The sequence below is a fragment of the Orbilia oligospora genome (assembly GCF_000225545.1).
Source record: "Orbilia oligospora ATCC 24927 unplaced genomic scaffold scaffold00083, whole genome shotgun sequence".
Taxonomy (NCBI): domain Eukaryota; kingdom Fungi; phylum Ascomycota; class Orbiliomycetes; order Orbiliales; family Orbiliaceae; genus Orbilia; species Orbilia oligospora.
The window spans coordinates 664,447-680,544 of record NW_011645640.1 but is presented as its reverse complement, the minus strand read 5'-3'; the positions used below and the strand labels follow the sequence as shown (position 1 = coordinate 680,544).

Sequence of the window (16,098 nt, the reverse complement as noted above, 5' to 3'; positions counted from 1 at the left end):
TACACTTATAACTATAATGTCGTCTACTACACTTAACGGTGCCTCTGAAGTTTTTACTTCTACTGCCACGGCTAATGGCAACCCTCCTCCTACTACCCAGCAGTCTACCTCGAGCCCAAAGGAGATCGGTTGGTGGTTTGTTGAATCTTATTACACTACGCTTAATGGATCACCCGAGCGTTTACACGTGAGTCTTATCATCATCGTTTGCTCCTGCAATGACTTACGTGCTAACCCTACTTGCTCAGTTATTTTATCAAAAGAAATCCTCTTTTGTTTGGGGTATCGAGGGTGAAAACGTTGCTGTTTCCCACGGACGCAATGTCAGTATAATCCAATCCATCATAAGAAGTCGACTTTGTCCTTTATGCTAACATGTGCCTTGCGGCAATTAGGAAATATCTGAGCGTATCAAACAGCTTGCTTTCAATGACTGCAAGGTGAGAGTCACCAATGTGGATTCTCAGGGCAGTTTGGAAAGTGGTATTATCGTCCAGGTCCTTGGAGATATGATCAACAACTCCGAATCTAGCCAGCGCTTTGCCCAAACCTTTTTCCTTGCCGAACAGACCAACCCCCGAGGCTACTTTGTTCTCAATGATATCTTCCGATACCTCAAGGAGGAAGAGGAGGAGGAGACTGCTGAAGCTGTGCCAGAGGAAACCGTGGAAGCCCCAGTCGAGCCAGCCCCAGAGGCGGAACCTGTTGCTGAAGAAAAGGAGCCTGAAGTTGAGGCCAAGGAGGAGCCCGAGGAACCCGAGCCAGTTCCAGTTGTAGAGAAGGAAGAGGTCAAGGAGGAAGTTAAGGAGGAGGAGGTTAAGGAAGAGACTGAGAAGATTGAGGAAGCTCCTGTCGAGCCAGAGGCTGAGAAGGTTGAAGAACCTGCAGCTGTTGCCCCAGTCATTCCTGCTGTTCCTGTTGTTCCTGCCGTCCCAGTTATTCCTACCCCGCAACCAGAAACCTCTGAACCAGAACCCACTCCTGAAGCCCCCCCTGCCGTGACCGAGCCCGTCAAGGAAACCCCCCAGGCCCCTCCACCAGTTCCACAGGAACCACCAAAGCCAGCTAAGCCAGCTAGTTGGGCTGCCCTTTTGGCGTCGAAAACACCTGCTGCCCCAACTGCCCCGATTGCCATCCAACCTGTCGCACCAGCTGCACCTCCCACCAACACTCCCGCTGCCAACACCAACACCAATGCTCCTGCTCCAACCCCATCTGCTTCAACCACAGTTCCTGGTCCGTCTTCCCAAGCCAATAGCGGCTGGCAAACGACCGAACCTCGACGACAGAACCGTCCAGTTTCCATGTCTGGTGCCGCGCAAAATGCCGGATCTGCCTATGTCAAAAACGTGAATGAGAAAGTCTCGCATAAAGACCTCAAGGCAGCGCTTGAAAAGTTTGGAACTGTCAACAACGTTGAAATTGTCCTTGAGAGAGTATGATTTCCAATTTCTTCAAGGACCCTGTTTTTGAATGCTCGCTAATATGTGTGAATAGAAATGTGCATTTGTTGAGTTCGCCGACGGAGCGGCCCTCCTTGCAGCTGCCAAGGAGAACCCACACCGCATCAACGGTCAGATCATCTATGTCGAAGAGCGTCGACCAAGGCCAGCGAACTACGGAGGCCCACGTGGCGGTGGTTCCAACCTTCGAGGCGGCGAACGCCAGGGCAGCCGAGGAGGTTCTCAGCGCGGCCCAGGCGATCGAGACCGATTCGATACTAATCGCAACAGCATTGGTGGCGGACGTGGACAAGGCGGGAATGTTCGTGGAGGAGGGCAGTATCCTCGCGGTGGCAGGGGCGGTGCTGCGGCGTCTTCGAACTAGCGTCTCGATAGACAGACCCGCGCAAAGTAACGACCCTGCTACTTTCTTTCACTCCATAACACCTCAACCTCATCCGACTAACATAAGGGCGTGATTTTTTTTCGTTTACATTTTTTTTTCCTAACTGCTTTCGTTCAAAAGTTTCGCCCCTCTTATCTCTTGCAGTCTTTTAGGAGATTGCCATCCACCGCTCGTCTAACCACCAAACTACTTTTATGACTGCTCTTTACTTTATTTCATATTTTCTTCACCTTCTCATGGGCTTCATCGGTGTAAACGGTTCATGCATTTTATGGGGCCACGTTTTTATGTCGTTTCTTCCCGTCCGTTTTTGCTATAATGTATTCGTTTTAAAGCGACCCTTTACATTTTCTGACATGCTGATTTTTCTCTGTGCATTGTCATAGTCTACCTTCAATGTCCATAGCTTCTTCTTCCGCTTGGTCCCTTTTCGTTTCTTGTAACTTTTATTCTGGGGGTGTGGTGATAGTGGCACCTGTTTTTGACCTCTTTTTTAAAAAGTTTTTCTGTTCTTGAACGAACAAACCCCATCGGGCCCCGATATTTGAAAAAAGTGGCCCGGGGGTTTCTTAAAACATATATTATATTATCTTCGTTTTCCTTGGATTCATGAAGCTTTCTGTTCCCCAGATTGTTTTATCAAGCCTTCTTTAAAGCTTTGATTTGTAGTTGTTTGGAGGGCGATGTAAAATTTAGCTAGGCAGAGAGAAATTTGAACCCAAGTCCTTTGGAGCATTTTCATATCGATTTCGATGCTATTTCATATCCGGCAAGCCAGGCCTTTGTATTCATTTTATTCATGTATGCAATCTTCATTTTTCGAAATTTCACTAATGATATATACCTAATTTCTCAGATACGCCGATACTTGACCTGTACAGACAATGCAATATATATCGCGGTGCATGTTATGCAGGTTCACCCTTGCTTGACCAGGTGGTATATACGGGCGGCAACAAGAGTTTTTCCCTACCAATAGCATTGCAATTTTTTCGTATCTGCATATCTGGACCCGGCCGCTCCCCTCTTCCGTGACGTCTGGGAACGAGAACAACCTGGTTCCGATATTCATAAAATGTGCAGAACCAGCCGACTCCCGAAGGTGATGGAAATGGTCGAAGTTCTTTGGATTAATTACAATTGAAACCTGTGTAATGCTCAGAAATAGTCAGAATTTAGCCAGCGACAGCCTCCCGGTGTAACAATAATGGCCAATTTATAATTAGATTGCAACAATATTGTAATTGATGGGTGAACGTTAGTCTCGAGCCGCCGGATTCGAGGCTAGGTGAATGTGAACATGAATATGCATGAACGCAATGAGGAGGGGTTAGTTATCTACCTATTTAATTATCCCAGTAGCGCCAGTCCCTTCTCCCCCCCTAAAGTCGGGTTTTTACAAAAATCGAATCATGGAATTTCTAACCCTTCATAGTACCCACCGACCTACCCGAGCGTTTAATCCACCATGTCGTCGACGCCGACAGTAACTCGCAATGTTCTCGGTCCACTGACTACAACTTTTACACCGGATCCGAGTTGTACGATACCTGCTATCTACTGTCCTAGGGAATCTGCTTGCGTCGCTTGGCAGGCACAAACATGTATCAGCGGCATCGGCGCGATCGATCAGTCGTTCTGTTGGCCGTCGTGGACGGCGGGAGCGTCTGTTTTGAGTACTCCTGACGCGCTGAATGGGTTTGGTCTATATTCGCCTGGATTGGTGTGTCCTTATGGGAATACGCCTGCTTGTTCGACGACTTTTGGGGGGGAAGGGAATTTCCAGTTCCAGTTTCCTGTTACGACGGGGGAAACTGCTATTGGTTGTTGTCCAAGGTAGGAGGAATTTGATATTGATATATACTTCACATCAATCCCCGGGATTGTGATGTATTCATTCGAATGTTTTTGTCAAATCTACGACTAGAATGAATGATCAATGGGTCTACACCTTATGCTAACGAAGTACTCTTCATACGTACTATATAGTGGCTTCTTCTGTCAACAGGCCCCGAGGGGACAAACTTGTGTCGTAACGGCCACATCCACAACCTTCGATGGCGTCGTATGCAGCGACTTCGCAAGGTTGCCTACGGAATTCATCATCCCGGCAACCGTCACATCCACAGAAGTTACTGGTAGACTGCGCAGAACCGACGTGGTAACAATATCGACCCAAACATTCTTCGCCCCACTTTTCCAATTGAATTGGAGATCTGTCGACCGTCCTTCCAGTTCTCGCTCCAATACTGGTGGTTCTTCGGTTAGTCAGACACAGACGGATAACCAACCGTCGAATACTAGCGATAGCAATAAAGGGGAGGAAGGAGGAGGGTTATCTACTGGCGCGAAGGCCGGGATAGGAGCCGGTGTAGCGGTTGTAGTGCTACTTATCCTAGGCGCATTTGTATGGGTTTGGAAGAGCAGAAGGAAAGGAAGTTATGCTTATGGTGATGTACCAGTGTTACCGCCTCCGGTACCTTCAGGGCCGGCTGAGTTTTATACTGAGAATAAGATGCCGGCTGAGGCATCTGCGGATCAGATTAATATTCGCAGGGCTGATATGGCTAGCGAGTTACCGGCTGGTGCTTTGCAGCCGGGGCCAGGTCAACTGGGGCAGCAGACGTGGGAGTTGGAATCAAGGGCAGCGGTACACCAGCTGGATGGTCGGCCGCTAAATGGATATTGATTGATTGATTGATTGATTGATTATGACATGATGCTTTGGTATATTGACGGGATAGGAGTTCATTATCTGGAAATGTTAGTTTTAATGTTATTAATTTCGTATGATATCGATAACTGGTTGAGTTCTGAAGCGCAGCCAACCCTAGAATATATTATATTAATGGATACTATATATTGATAGCTATTGCTATCGATATCATAGCATCATCGGCCTCGTGTACGATCAAGCTAGTTTATAACGTTCATATGTAAAGAAATTCGCCCAAGGTTTACATCAGATGTATCTATAAACCCACTGTGTAGATTTATTATTTGAACATCGGAACCTCAAACATGCATCGGATCTGCCGGACCCACTCGGCCATCGACTCTACATAACTACTTGCAGTACGTACCATCGAGATGAGTGAAATGGAAGCGCGATGACGGCATAATCAGGCGGTTGTCAAACAAAGCCAGGGACGTATCCACAGGACTGCCTTGGCCTTGCGGGGTGGGGGTGAACCAATGTTCTCAGGTACTAAGTACCTAAATAGCTAAATTAAAATACCCACAACGATACCGTATGTGATATCGATACTCCTTATTTTATATCGCGAAGTAGGTAAATACTATATACTTCAGCGGATACTTTTCTAAGAGAATCTATCGAAACTTCTTAAAGTCAAGTATTTAGGTAATTTCCGCGCTGTGCTGTGCGGTGCGGCTCGACGTTCTTGTCCGCGGTGCGTGCCCAGCTGACCAGCGTCCCCTTCGAACTATCTCCCTCTCAGCCTGCTCACACTACCACCTGCCCCAACCAAACCCCATTCGCATTCATCCTTAAGGAGTCCTCGATCGCACACGTCGCAGCCATCAGGGATACAACCAAGTGCTTTCGCCACTTAAGTACTTATTAACTTAATTATATACTTGCTTACTTTGATTCTATCATCACTCGTATCCACGTCCTTTGTCCTTGGTTGTGGACTGGACTACCTAGGTTATAGCAAGTTGGCTTAGGATCCGTCTCAAAGCATCGAACTATCAAATCGAGCTGCTCGACCTTGGCCGGCCAGCCTGTCCACGTCAAACTCCGTTTTAGCCGGGAGCCATTCTGTAAGAAAGCTTTCGACCCCTCTTGCCATCCAAATAGATTGTCACCCTTATTAATTATTCGGTTGTAAACATCTCGTCTGACACGTTCTAGCTGATAGCGCTGCTTGTTTTGAGGCCACGATCGATTAATAAGCGCACGAATACCTTCTCGATACTCTGCGCCAAGATCCTATCTCCCATTCTAGACCGAACCCGGCCTGTCGTTCCCCAGGATCCAACTTACTTATCTATGGGATACCATAGACCTATTGTTGATTGGCCGTTGATTTCAAAATCTCGAAGTCCGTTTCATCAGCTTCAATAAGCTTTATTCTACCGTTTGTTTTGGTTTCCTCGTAGGGTGCCTACACCTGCACGACACATTGGTAGCATACCTGGAGAAACTCGATATCGACAAGCTCTATAGGCGGATTCTTTTGTTGAAGCGATGCGACCAGCATCTGGCGACCTTCTGACTGGCAGGTCCAGGAAATCGTCTGGTGCTGACCTCTCTCCCGGCTCTGGCCCCAGCGATAGTCTCAGCGGAAGTTTAAACACCGCTGCAGCTTCTCCTTCGATGATGACGTACTTTCTCGCCAACGAAGCTACCATGTCGAATGTCTCATCTTCTACTTCTGGTTCTCAGCCACCCCCTACATCCCATCCCAGGCGTACCTCGTTTACTAGCAATAATAATGAAGCTGAAAGTCCACACTCCCGACGACGGAGATTATCTGCCAAAGACCGGGAGGATACGCTTACTCCTGATACCCCCAAACCGATACCAATACTAGCTCCACCTTTTCCCATGTCGCCAAACCCGGAACCATTGCGAGAAGAGGAGCTAGAGAGTGATTGTGAAAGGCCTATGATGGGAGGACTAGAATCAGAACCTGTATCCGATGACGAAGATGTAGAGAGGTCATCGAATGCTTCCTTTCCGTTATCTATCACAGATACTTTACCCCCAGGATCTCCCTACAAGCCATTACTGCGAAACTACTCCCCCGGCCCACCGCTTCCATCCCTCTCCCTCGCAGGTACTCGAAATACTAGTTCTAAGAGCTTATCTGATTTCTTAAACGACGGTGAAAATCTGCTCTTGGAACGGAAGCTTGGTAAAGGGAAGAATGTGGATCTCCAGGATCCCACTGTTGTTGAAAGCCTCGACTCTTCTACTTTGTCGACACAGTTTATTATGCCAACCATCAAAATGCCTAGTCGGCGGCCCTTTACCTCCCGTGGGAATGATATCGGTCGCCTAAAGATCTTGGTTGCTGGTGACTCCGGAATCGGGAAGACTTCATTGATTAAATCAATAATACAGGCGAATGAGGATATAGTCCATGTTGATCCTTGGGTATACACTACACCAAGTAGTTCTGTTACGTCTTCCTTCTATGGAGGCAAGGAGACTACAGGAACTACCAATAGCTTGACTGAGATATATGCCAGTACCAAGCCTTATCCCACATGGTGGAGTGACTTCGAGGATAGCAGGGTGTTGAGAAGGAGGAAAAGCACGGGGGAGACAGTACTAGAAAGAAATGTGTGTTTCGTCGATACACCTGGGTATGGGGCTGGAACCTCGGTATGTTACGTTCTTTATTGTCACACTGAAGTTGAAATGTACACTGACGCGTTTTTTTAGTACTCTGAATGCATTGACCCCGTGGTTAAATACGTCGAGAAGCAGCTAGAGCGGACAACATCAATTATGACCGGTAGTGAAGGTGATTTGCTATCCTTCCTCACTGGGAATGGTTCACCTCAGGTTGACGTTGTCCTCTACGTTATTTTACATCGTAAGAATACACATATTATCGATTCTCCCTAGAGAGAGACATGCTGACCTTCATAACACATTAGGTCTCAAGCCCGTGGATATTGACTTTATCCGTAAACTCTCTGCGTTGACAAATGTGCATCCTGTAATTGCCAAATCAGATACATTGACACCGTCTCAGGCTACAGAACTCAAACTATCAATCCTCAATGATCTTAGGAATGCTGGGATCCGTGGCTTTTTGTTTGGAAAATCGGCGGACGATGTCGCTCGAGGGTTGCCGTCGTGCCCGCCGTTTACTACGTCCTCGGCTCAAACAGTGGATGAAAGTATGGATGCAAGTATTTTGATGAGCCCGGAATACATCCCTCCGCTAGCCACGAGCGAGCTCGATGAGCTTGTTAACCATTTGTTCGACCCCGATCATACGGCCTGGCTACGCCATAGCAGCACCAAAAAATTTCTGGCCTGGAAAGCGAAGCACCCCGCCCTTAATCCCAGTATTATCCCCAACCCATCGGCTTCAACCCAGCTTATTCGATCTCGGTCTCCACATAGTAGTTTGATACCGTTATCTGGTACGGGTGTTGGAACAGCCAGCAGCGGGACAGCCAGCTCCTTCGTTTTAGCTAGGGTAGCTGACCATACGAGGCGGGAAGAGCATATGGCTCAACTTCACCTTGCCAAGTGGGCTGCAGACCTTCAAAAGTCGATCAAATCAGAGAAAGAGCGATTTGAACGACTGGCAAAGGGGGATCGGGCTATTTGGCTGACCGAAAAGCTGGGTGAATGTGTTGTTGATGGAAGTCTAGTACCAGTGGATAGGACGGGCAAGATGCTTGTCAAAACAAATGCTGGAGAGACAATGTCGGTAGAACCGATCGTCCGATTCGGAAAAGGAGGGATGATAGTTGGAGGCTTGGATAGGAGAGATCCCATTGGCTGGCTCCGACTTAATCAGCAAGCTAGGAGAGGAGCTTACCTGGTTGTGCAGATTACAGGCACCGCAGGGGTAGTGGGTGTAGTTGCAGTTTTCGTGGTCAAGTATCTTTTTGGAGCTACGCCGGCTTGGATGCAGAAGCTCGGGCTTTAAATATCAGTAATGCCTCATAGCCAGAATCGATTTGCGAAGGGACACAAGGCTAGCCAAAGCGATGGACTCAGTGCATTGGCGACCGTCAGCTATACTCTTGGGAAGCCGACACTCGTTTAGAGTCCAAGCTATCCTCCTTTATATTTCCCTTCCTTCTTACCTCCACTGTTCAATTGAACCATACTTTCGTTCTTTCTTTCTTTCCGGGCTTCCCTTGTAATTGGATGACGTGATTCTGGTTTAGCCTTGCGATTTACTTCTTCCCCCCCCCCCGCAATCTGATAATTTTTTTTTGTATTACGATGCATATGCCTGTGAATGTTTCATTGCGAGAGGTGCCGGAGTTGGTTGATATATGATATCTTGTTCTTCTAGTTTTACGTTACTCTGCCTTGTATTCCCCACTAGCCTGTTAATCCAATCATGGGATCGGTGTTTCTTTTTCCCTCTGTTTTTCTTTCTCTTCTACTATCTTCGGTATTCGATTTCTGGATCAGTCAGAAGTCAGAAGAATGTTGTCTCTCACCTTCGCCCTGTATTGTATCTTAATCTCCTCTATCAAATAGAACCAACTTCCAATTCAAACATTTTCTGCTCCCGAGCTCCTGATAGCTATCAGACTTACTTAATATAATTATAAGTAGTTGGCATGCCACTAGTGCTAGCTGGGAATAGAATAATAGCTGGAAGCTGTTGGGTACTTACAGACATACATTTGAAGTGCCACTGCAAGGGTGGTCGTTATCGATATCTGCCCGCATGAAGCAGCAGGGGTTTCCTGCACGAAGCATGGTGCTCTGCAGTTTAGTGCTTCCCAACAGCGCCAACATGCCATGTAATCGGAATAACAATAGGCATGTCTGTTCTGTTGGCTCCAATCTCCCGTGTATGTGCTCCGTAGCTCCGTAGGTACCTAGTGTACCTATAGCTTCTTCTAGCTGTCTCGATCCTACCTTAAGTTATTACTGCTCTCTCTCTCTCTCTCTTTCTTCCTCTCTTTCTTTCTTTCTCCTCCACTTCGGCCTCTATCTTGACTTTCACCTAAGTACTCAAGCAGTAGATCTTTAATTATTATCTACCATCTGGCTCATTCACCATCTTCCCTTCCCATCAGCCCTGCTTCTCCCAAACTGCCGAAAATATTATCCATCAATCAATCTACCAATCCTTTCCTACATCGTCAACATATCTCTGTGGTGTGGTTCTCTTTGATGTTGTAATCGCTATCTGCATGCAGCGTTTGACAAGCGAAACCACACCATCGTTGATTCATCCATTGATACGAGGCAGCTTAGTTAAGGGTGGCCTGCTTGCTCATCTCTCCTTGCAGCCGATTCTTCGGTATCTCATCATTCCTGCATCTTTCCCACCCTCTGGTCTGCATTACCTACGGAAATTCCCGATCTCGACATTCTTCTAGTATCGGACGGGGTTTTTTAATCCCTCGAGACGCACGCTCTACAAGAATGTCTTCTGAAGCCACATTCCCAACCGTTGATTCAACAGCAGGATCCACCGATGCTGTAACCTCTACCCCAGAATCATCTAATCTCTCTGGGTCTAAATCAGCATACATTCCACCGCACCTTCGACACAAACTCCCCGATCTCTCAGCATCTGCCGCTGCTACCTTAAAAATGACGACTCCCGAAGTCGTTCCGGAAAAGAAGCCGTTTCAGAGGAAAACCTTCACTGCCTCTGAGATCTACAAGCACTTCGGTGTCGTCCACGGCGGAACAATCAATCCGTCCATCAACAACCATAAAGAACTCGCTTACATACTCATTTTCAGGAATCAACACCCTCAGTACCCACCCAAAATCTTTGTCAAGTCGAACTTGGAATTAATCTTTGATAATGCCTCCCAAGGAAATGAGATCAACCCTCTTCTTGAGCACATGGAAATCCCATTGTTCGAAGAGGAACACCAGTACAGGTCAAAACTGTTCAAATTCAAATCATGGGTCAGAATTCAGAAGGTCGAAAGGTTAGAGAAGGGATCAGAAGAATTGGTCGAAATGTTGACTTTGAAGTGGAGGAGCGATACACCACGTCGTAGTGGGTTTGAGATGCAAGAGAGGGGAAAATCAAGGAGAGAAGAGAAATTGAAGAAGGAGAACGCAGCTATCACGAAGACGGTCGAAGTTGGTGCGGATGGTGAGGAGACGGTCGTTGAGAATCGTTTTTTCAAGGATGACCCGGATGATTCTGAGGATAAGCAGCCACAGAGGAAACTGAGTGGTTCTGGGAAAATAACTCTGAGTGATACTATCCTTCAGAACTTGGAAAAGACCACTCCGCGCTCTGAGATTGCGTGGAGGAATTCGTTGAATGTTGACTGGGGCATTGTTACCCTAGAGTTCATTGAGAATGGGAAGGAGAACCCGCTCTACGGACCTCCTGTCAAGCTTCTCCCATATAACACCTCCAAAGAGCCACAACCGCCAAAGGATGACATCAGCAAGGAGATTGATGACGTTTCGAAGGCTACTGGATTTATGAAACTGGATGAAATTGAGAAGAATGTTGCTGATGGGAAGAAGACCATTCGAGGAACCCGGGGCGACAAGAACGAAAAGGTTAAGATCTCGAAAGCCCTTCAAACGGATGGCGCGGACGATGCAGTTCTTGTTAATGATGATTTGGATTCGGCCTCTATTCCATCTTCCCCAGTCTTGGAACCTGCAACACCCAAGAAAGGATCTGCCATCAACCTTTCGGCCTACGCCCTTCAGACGTCGGGCGCTAACCCACGTCGGGAGAAGCCATCTCATGGCGGTGGGCTCAGTATCAGCCAATCGGATATCTCTCAGTCTTACATCTCGACTGGGATGGGTGATAGTATGGCTGATGATTTTGGTACCATCAGCGCCCCGTCAGAGACCGAAGCCGAGGAAAGTGATCGCTGGTCGGAACTTGATGAGCATGACCATACCGAGGACGAGAACTGGATGGCCGTTGAACGAGGAGGAATGGCCAAGGAAGTTTACTGAACAACATTCACGCTTTACGACAATGATCCTGCAGCTTTCTTGATAGAGCACTGATTGAACCACAATTTGTTCTGTATTTTTTGTTTTGGAAATTTTCTTTGTCTAGTTATTGGCGTTCGAGGAGCCTGGAAGAGGGGGACCCCGGGCGTACCATTTGGTTTCTTGTTTGTTTCCCCCACAGATCACTAAATGTCTCTTATCGCGAACTTTTCGTCTTTTTAGCAAATTGACCAACTCCTTGTCCCTAAATGAATGGATGCACACCTACCGTCACTTCCCTTACCCTGTTCGAGCTGGCTCCAACAAACTCTACTCCTCTACCTGTTGTTTGAACTACCAAGCTCCCACAAGAATAGCGTTCTAAATGCTGCTTAGTGCGATTTCGTTTAGCTTTGATCATTCGCCTAGCAGTATGAATATTGCATTCTATCAATAATACATTCTATTCGTATATTACATGCAAATATAAAAGGTGTAGTTCTATGTACACAACAACGGTAGACCAGCAGACACTCTGTTGACTATCCCTCGTTGTAGGGTTCTACTTCGTGGTTGCGCTATGCATGACAGTATTAGTAAATCTTTACCACAGATACCGCTAGGGGGCATACATTTCGATTTCTCTAAGCTCAATATCCCGACGACTAGCTCCTAAACTATCAAGAGGCACCTTTCGATTCGCTCTTTTACCGTCGATCCGTTCGAGAATGTTTAATGCTCCTTCCAAAACATCTCCAGCGTCAAACTCCACCCTAACACCATCCGTGCCATCTCCCAGCCTGTACTTTGCGGCTACCTTCCCTTCACCGTCATCCCAAAAGGCGTCTTCACCCCTTACCCCTCCCAGATTAACTATAGCGACTTTCTTCCCCTGATCTTTCGCCCTTTTAACCAACCTCCAAGCCGAATAAGTGGCCAAACTGCTCCCGATGACCAAAACCGAATCCGCAGCATCCACTTTCCCTTCCGCCTCCTTCTTTATCTCATCCCTCAAATTCTCCCCAAAGAAAACCAAAGTCGGCTTAACTATCCCCGGAACATTCCCATCCCCTTCAATCCTTTTCATAGCACCATCACCATCAATCCGTATCATCCCGTGAAAAGTCGAGTTCTTCAAACATGTCTGACAAGGCGGGTATCTGAAACTTTCGTATTTAACACCGGGGACTTCGATATCACCGTCCGGACCCCTCTTTATAGGCATATCCGGCGTGGAACGCATTTTTTCCAAAAACTCCGACCATGTGGGGTTTAACCTATGTAACTCCTTTTGAAACGGAGGCCTTTCGGAATGGGTACGGCAGGTTAAACATAATACCGTCGATAATAGACCGTGAAGGTTTGTTATTGGCATGTCCGGGTGGGACATCGTGTGGAGGGAGTCTACATCTATATATTTCAGAAGCATCCCGTTTTCTTAGTATATATATTCAACTCCCTTCTTTATCATAGCATTCTTCTTCCTCTTCACTTTCATATCAACATATATGTATATATGCATGTAAAATATATATATCATTCTGGGAAAATGCATAAATTTTTTTAAAAAAAAGAAAGAAGAAGAAACATACTCTGCGTAATAGCCCCCCCAATCCACCCCCCTTCCCACAACCTCCCAACCGTCACATGCGCCTTATTCGGCCTAACCCTCTCCACCCCCTTCCACCCCAAAAAGCTACGAGCCCAATACCGTCGTCTCATAGCATCTTTATGCACAAAATCTCCATAGAATATAGGTCTATACTCTTTATTCAAAGTATATGTCCCCTGGGGCCCCCTGTAATCAGGTAAACCGGATGCGACGGATATTCCGGCTCCGGATAGGACGAGAGTTGATCGGGTGTTCAGGAGGAAGTTTGAAACGGCGGTGATGGCGGTTTGGAGGGTTGTTGCTGTCGAGGGGATTGCGGGGAAGGAAGGGAGGGGGGTTGTGTAGGGGATGCGGAGGAGCATTTGGGGCCTTTTTTTGTTATTAAGGGGATGGAATTAAAGGTGTAGTGGGAGAGTTATATCGGTATCATTTTATGGATTTTATATTTTTATACCTTTTATACATATAAAATGTCTGAGGAAGGGGGAAGTGGCCAATGAGACCAGGGATGTTGGCAGTTTGTTGGAAAGTGGGAACGGCGGGTTGGGAGTTTGTGTTGTTTGGTGGTTGTCTTGTCGATTCGCAATTCGTCGGGTTCCCGCGGGCACGAGATAAGGACGAGGTAATGCATGCCGAGGCCTATATAAACGACCTACGAGAATCAACTCGGATATCAAAAAGAAGAAGAAGAATTCAAGAAAACCATTGCATTCAGCCTCAGAGGTAAAAGAAGGAGAAGAAAATGTCCACAAAGCCTAATAAAAAGCTAATAGACATCCCCACGGAAATCCATTTCCTAATCACCTTACATCTATCACTCAACGACCTCTTCTCCCTCCTCCTAACCTGCAAAACCCTATCTTCAGTCGCCCACCAACAATTATACTCAGAACTACACTTCGGCGTTAGCCGTAATGTGTTCGAAAATAGAGGGATGATGCTCCCGCGGCCCCTGGGGGTTGGTGATGATTTTCATATCAGGATTAATCCCGAGAAGACTTCGAGGCTGTTGGCGACTATTAACAACGGGAAGGAGAAAGGGATTGACGTAATGGATAGCTTGCGATATACTAGGAGTTTGGTTATTCATGAGTTTTTGTTCCATTTTAGTCTCAATGGGAGGTATCGATATCATGCGAAATTTAAGGAGATTTCTTTGACTTTTGGGAGGATGGTTGAGAATAGGGAGCTTCCTGGACTCAGGAGGGTGTTTTTGAATCTTCAGGATGTTGGTAGGTGCATTTTTCTTCTTTCTTCTTCTCTTCTCTATAAATATACATCTTTTTATATACATATTACAGTACAGTTCCTAACTACTTACATGCATACAGTCTCTCAAGATATCGAAAAGATTCGAGAGGCCCTAGAAAAACGATTTGAATCCGATCCAGACACCTCAGTTTCCGTGGCTCTCAAACTTACAGCCAGTGCTCTAAATAGAGAATTCCGTCCGGAGTATTCTCTACTGTCACGTATCAACCCAGGGATCCTCACTCATTTAGACGTCCAATTCAGCATTCGAAACGTCTGGGTAGACGGCCTAGAAAGGGAAGCAGAAAAGCTAGGATTAACCACCGAAACCGGGAACGCAAAACCCGAGATAGAGCATTTGATAAAAACACTATCCAGAGCGCCACGGCTCAAGGTTCTAAGACTTGAAAGTCTATTACGAAATTCGGCTAGTAACCCACAATACGAGATTTTTGATATTGAAATTATAAGAGAAGAGTTAGAACGACTTCAAACAACAATCTTGGGGTTGGAAAAATTAGAAACATTGGTTACTTGTGGTGTTATATTCCATCATTCGTGGTTTATTATACCTCCACCGAGTGTTAGGATATTAAGCTTCACGGGACCGTTTTCGGATGCTTGGTATAAGGAATTTGCGAAGCAACCATTAATTGGGGTGGAGGATTTGACGATTGAGTATTTTGATGATAGATGCGGGGATTGGGAGAGTAGTGATGGGTGGGGGTTGGACTTGGAGGAGGTGGCGGTGGAGGGGTTGAAGAGTTTTAGGTTTGGAGGGTATGATGGACCGGAAGGGTGGGTTGATGGATTGATTGAGAAGAATAAGGGATTGAAGGTGGTGAGGGGGGATATCGGTGTGGGGAGGATGCATGCGGCGGGGTGGAGGTTTTATTGCACTGGAGGGGGGGATGAATATTGGCTGAGGAGTAATTCTAATAAGTTATAAGATCACCAAATAGGACAGAATAGATGTTTATTTTGACAGATATATGAAGAAGGGGGGTTTAGATATACGGACATCAATAAAGTTGGAAGCTTATCATCTTCAGGCTGATAACTTGGATTTAAATCGGTTTATAAAGTAGTCTACTTGCAATGCTAATCTAATTGCTAAATTATACATCCATAATCGATTAATCTAGTGTATAAGATATACTATAATAGCAATTTCATATCCTAACATATCTAGTCTCAACATTAATTTATCTCAGTCTCGTAACTAAACTGTGAATTTATCCATTGACGTCTACAGAACCAATATCCAACACAACCAACACGGAAGATATAAGGAGGTTTGGCATGTTCGTCTACGATGACGAAGGTAGCAAGAGGCCCAAAAAAAAAGATCAATTAAAAAAGTCTACGAAGAGAACTCAAGAAACAAAAATAAAATGAAACAAAAAAAAATGAAGAAGTGGAATTGCCCGGATTTGAACCGGGGACCTTTTCTAGTCACAGAAGTTTCGACTCAAATCCCCGAATGGAGATTTTGGGAGTGCGAAAGAAACGTTCTACCCCTGAACTACAATCCCAATCTTACCTCCGCTCGGTCCGAGTGAACATCATAAACTCCGTTCCAATAGGTAACCGACCGAGTATAGGATTCATTTGCCCAACATACTGATATATCTATAACAATATCTATAACGACTTGTGGGCGTTTCGATATCTAGCTATTATATCAGCTATATTTGAGGGTCAAATCTAATACTGTGTAACCTGAGCGGGGAACAGTTCCAAGCATTGGCAAATTAAAAATGTCGCCATG

General features: G+C 46.1%; 6 protein-coding genes across 6 annotated transcripts; 5 read left to right on the top strand and 1 right to left on the bottom strand.

Moving 5' to 3' along the window:
• Positions 1–16: 16 nt before the first annotated feature.
• AOL_s00083g195 (uncharacterized protein) lies at positions 17–1,827 on the top strand (the record flags this gene model as incomplete). The annotated part of the gene is made up of 4 exons (XM_011125374.1): positions 17–187; positions 249–323; positions 396–1,436; positions 1,498–1,827. The coding sequence occupies 4 exons, from the start codon at positions 17–19 to the stop codon at positions 1,825–1,827; spliced, it is 1,617 nt and encodes a 538-aa protein (XP_011123676.1).
• A 1,489-nt stretch (positions 1,828–3,316) lies between these two features.
• On the top strand, positions 3,317–4,537 carry AOL_s00083g194 (uncharacterized protein; the record flags this gene model as incomplete). Its single annotated transcript, XM_011125373.1, has 2 exons — positions 3,317–3,684; positions 3,838–4,537. The coding sequence occupies 2 exons, from the start codon at positions 3,317–3,319 to the stop codon at positions 4,535–4,537; spliced, it is 1,068 nt and encodes a 355-aa protein (XP_011123675.1).
• A 1,524-nt stretch (positions 4,538–6,061) lies between these two features.
• AOL_s00083g193 (uncharacterized protein) lies at positions 6,062–8,492 on the top strand (the record flags this gene model as incomplete). Its single annotated transcript, XM_011125372.1, has 3 exons — positions 6,062–7,204; positions 7,265–7,418; positions 7,483–8,492. 3 exons carry the CDS (start codon positions 6,062–6,064, stop codon positions 8,490–8,492), a joined length of 2,307 nt encoding a protein of 768 aa, XP_011123674.1.
• Positions 8,493–9,958: 1,466 nt separating this feature from the next.
• Positions 9,959–11,485, top strand: AOL_s00083g192 (uncharacterized protein; the record flags this gene model as incomplete). Its single annotated transcript, XM_011125371.1, has 1 exon — positions 9,959–11,485. The coding sequence occupies one exon, from the start codon at positions 9,959–9,961 to the stop codon at positions 11,483–11,485; it is 1,527 nt and encodes a 508-aa protein (XP_011123673.1).
• A 541-nt stretch (positions 11,486–12,026) lies between these two features.
• Positions 12,027–13,438, bottom strand: AOL_s00083g191 (uncharacterized protein; the record flags this gene model as incomplete). Its single annotated transcript, XM_011125370.1, has 3 exons — positions 12,027–12,042; positions 12,097–12,874; positions 13,057–13,438. 3 exons carry the CDS (start codon positions 13,436–13,438, stop codon positions 12,027–12,029), a joined length of 1,176 nt encoding a protein of 391 aa, XP_011123672.1.
• A 380-nt stretch (positions 13,439–13,818) lies between these two features.
• AOL_s00083g190 (uncharacterized protein) lies at positions 13,819–15,276 on the top strand (the record flags this gene model as incomplete). The annotated part of the gene is made up of 2 exons (XM_011125369.1): positions 13,819–14,308; positions 14,408–15,276. 2 exons carry the CDS (start codon positions 13,819–13,821, stop codon positions 15,274–15,276), a joined length of 1,359 nt encoding a protein of 452 aa, XP_011123671.1.
• Positions 15,277–16,098: the final 822 nt, after the last annotated feature.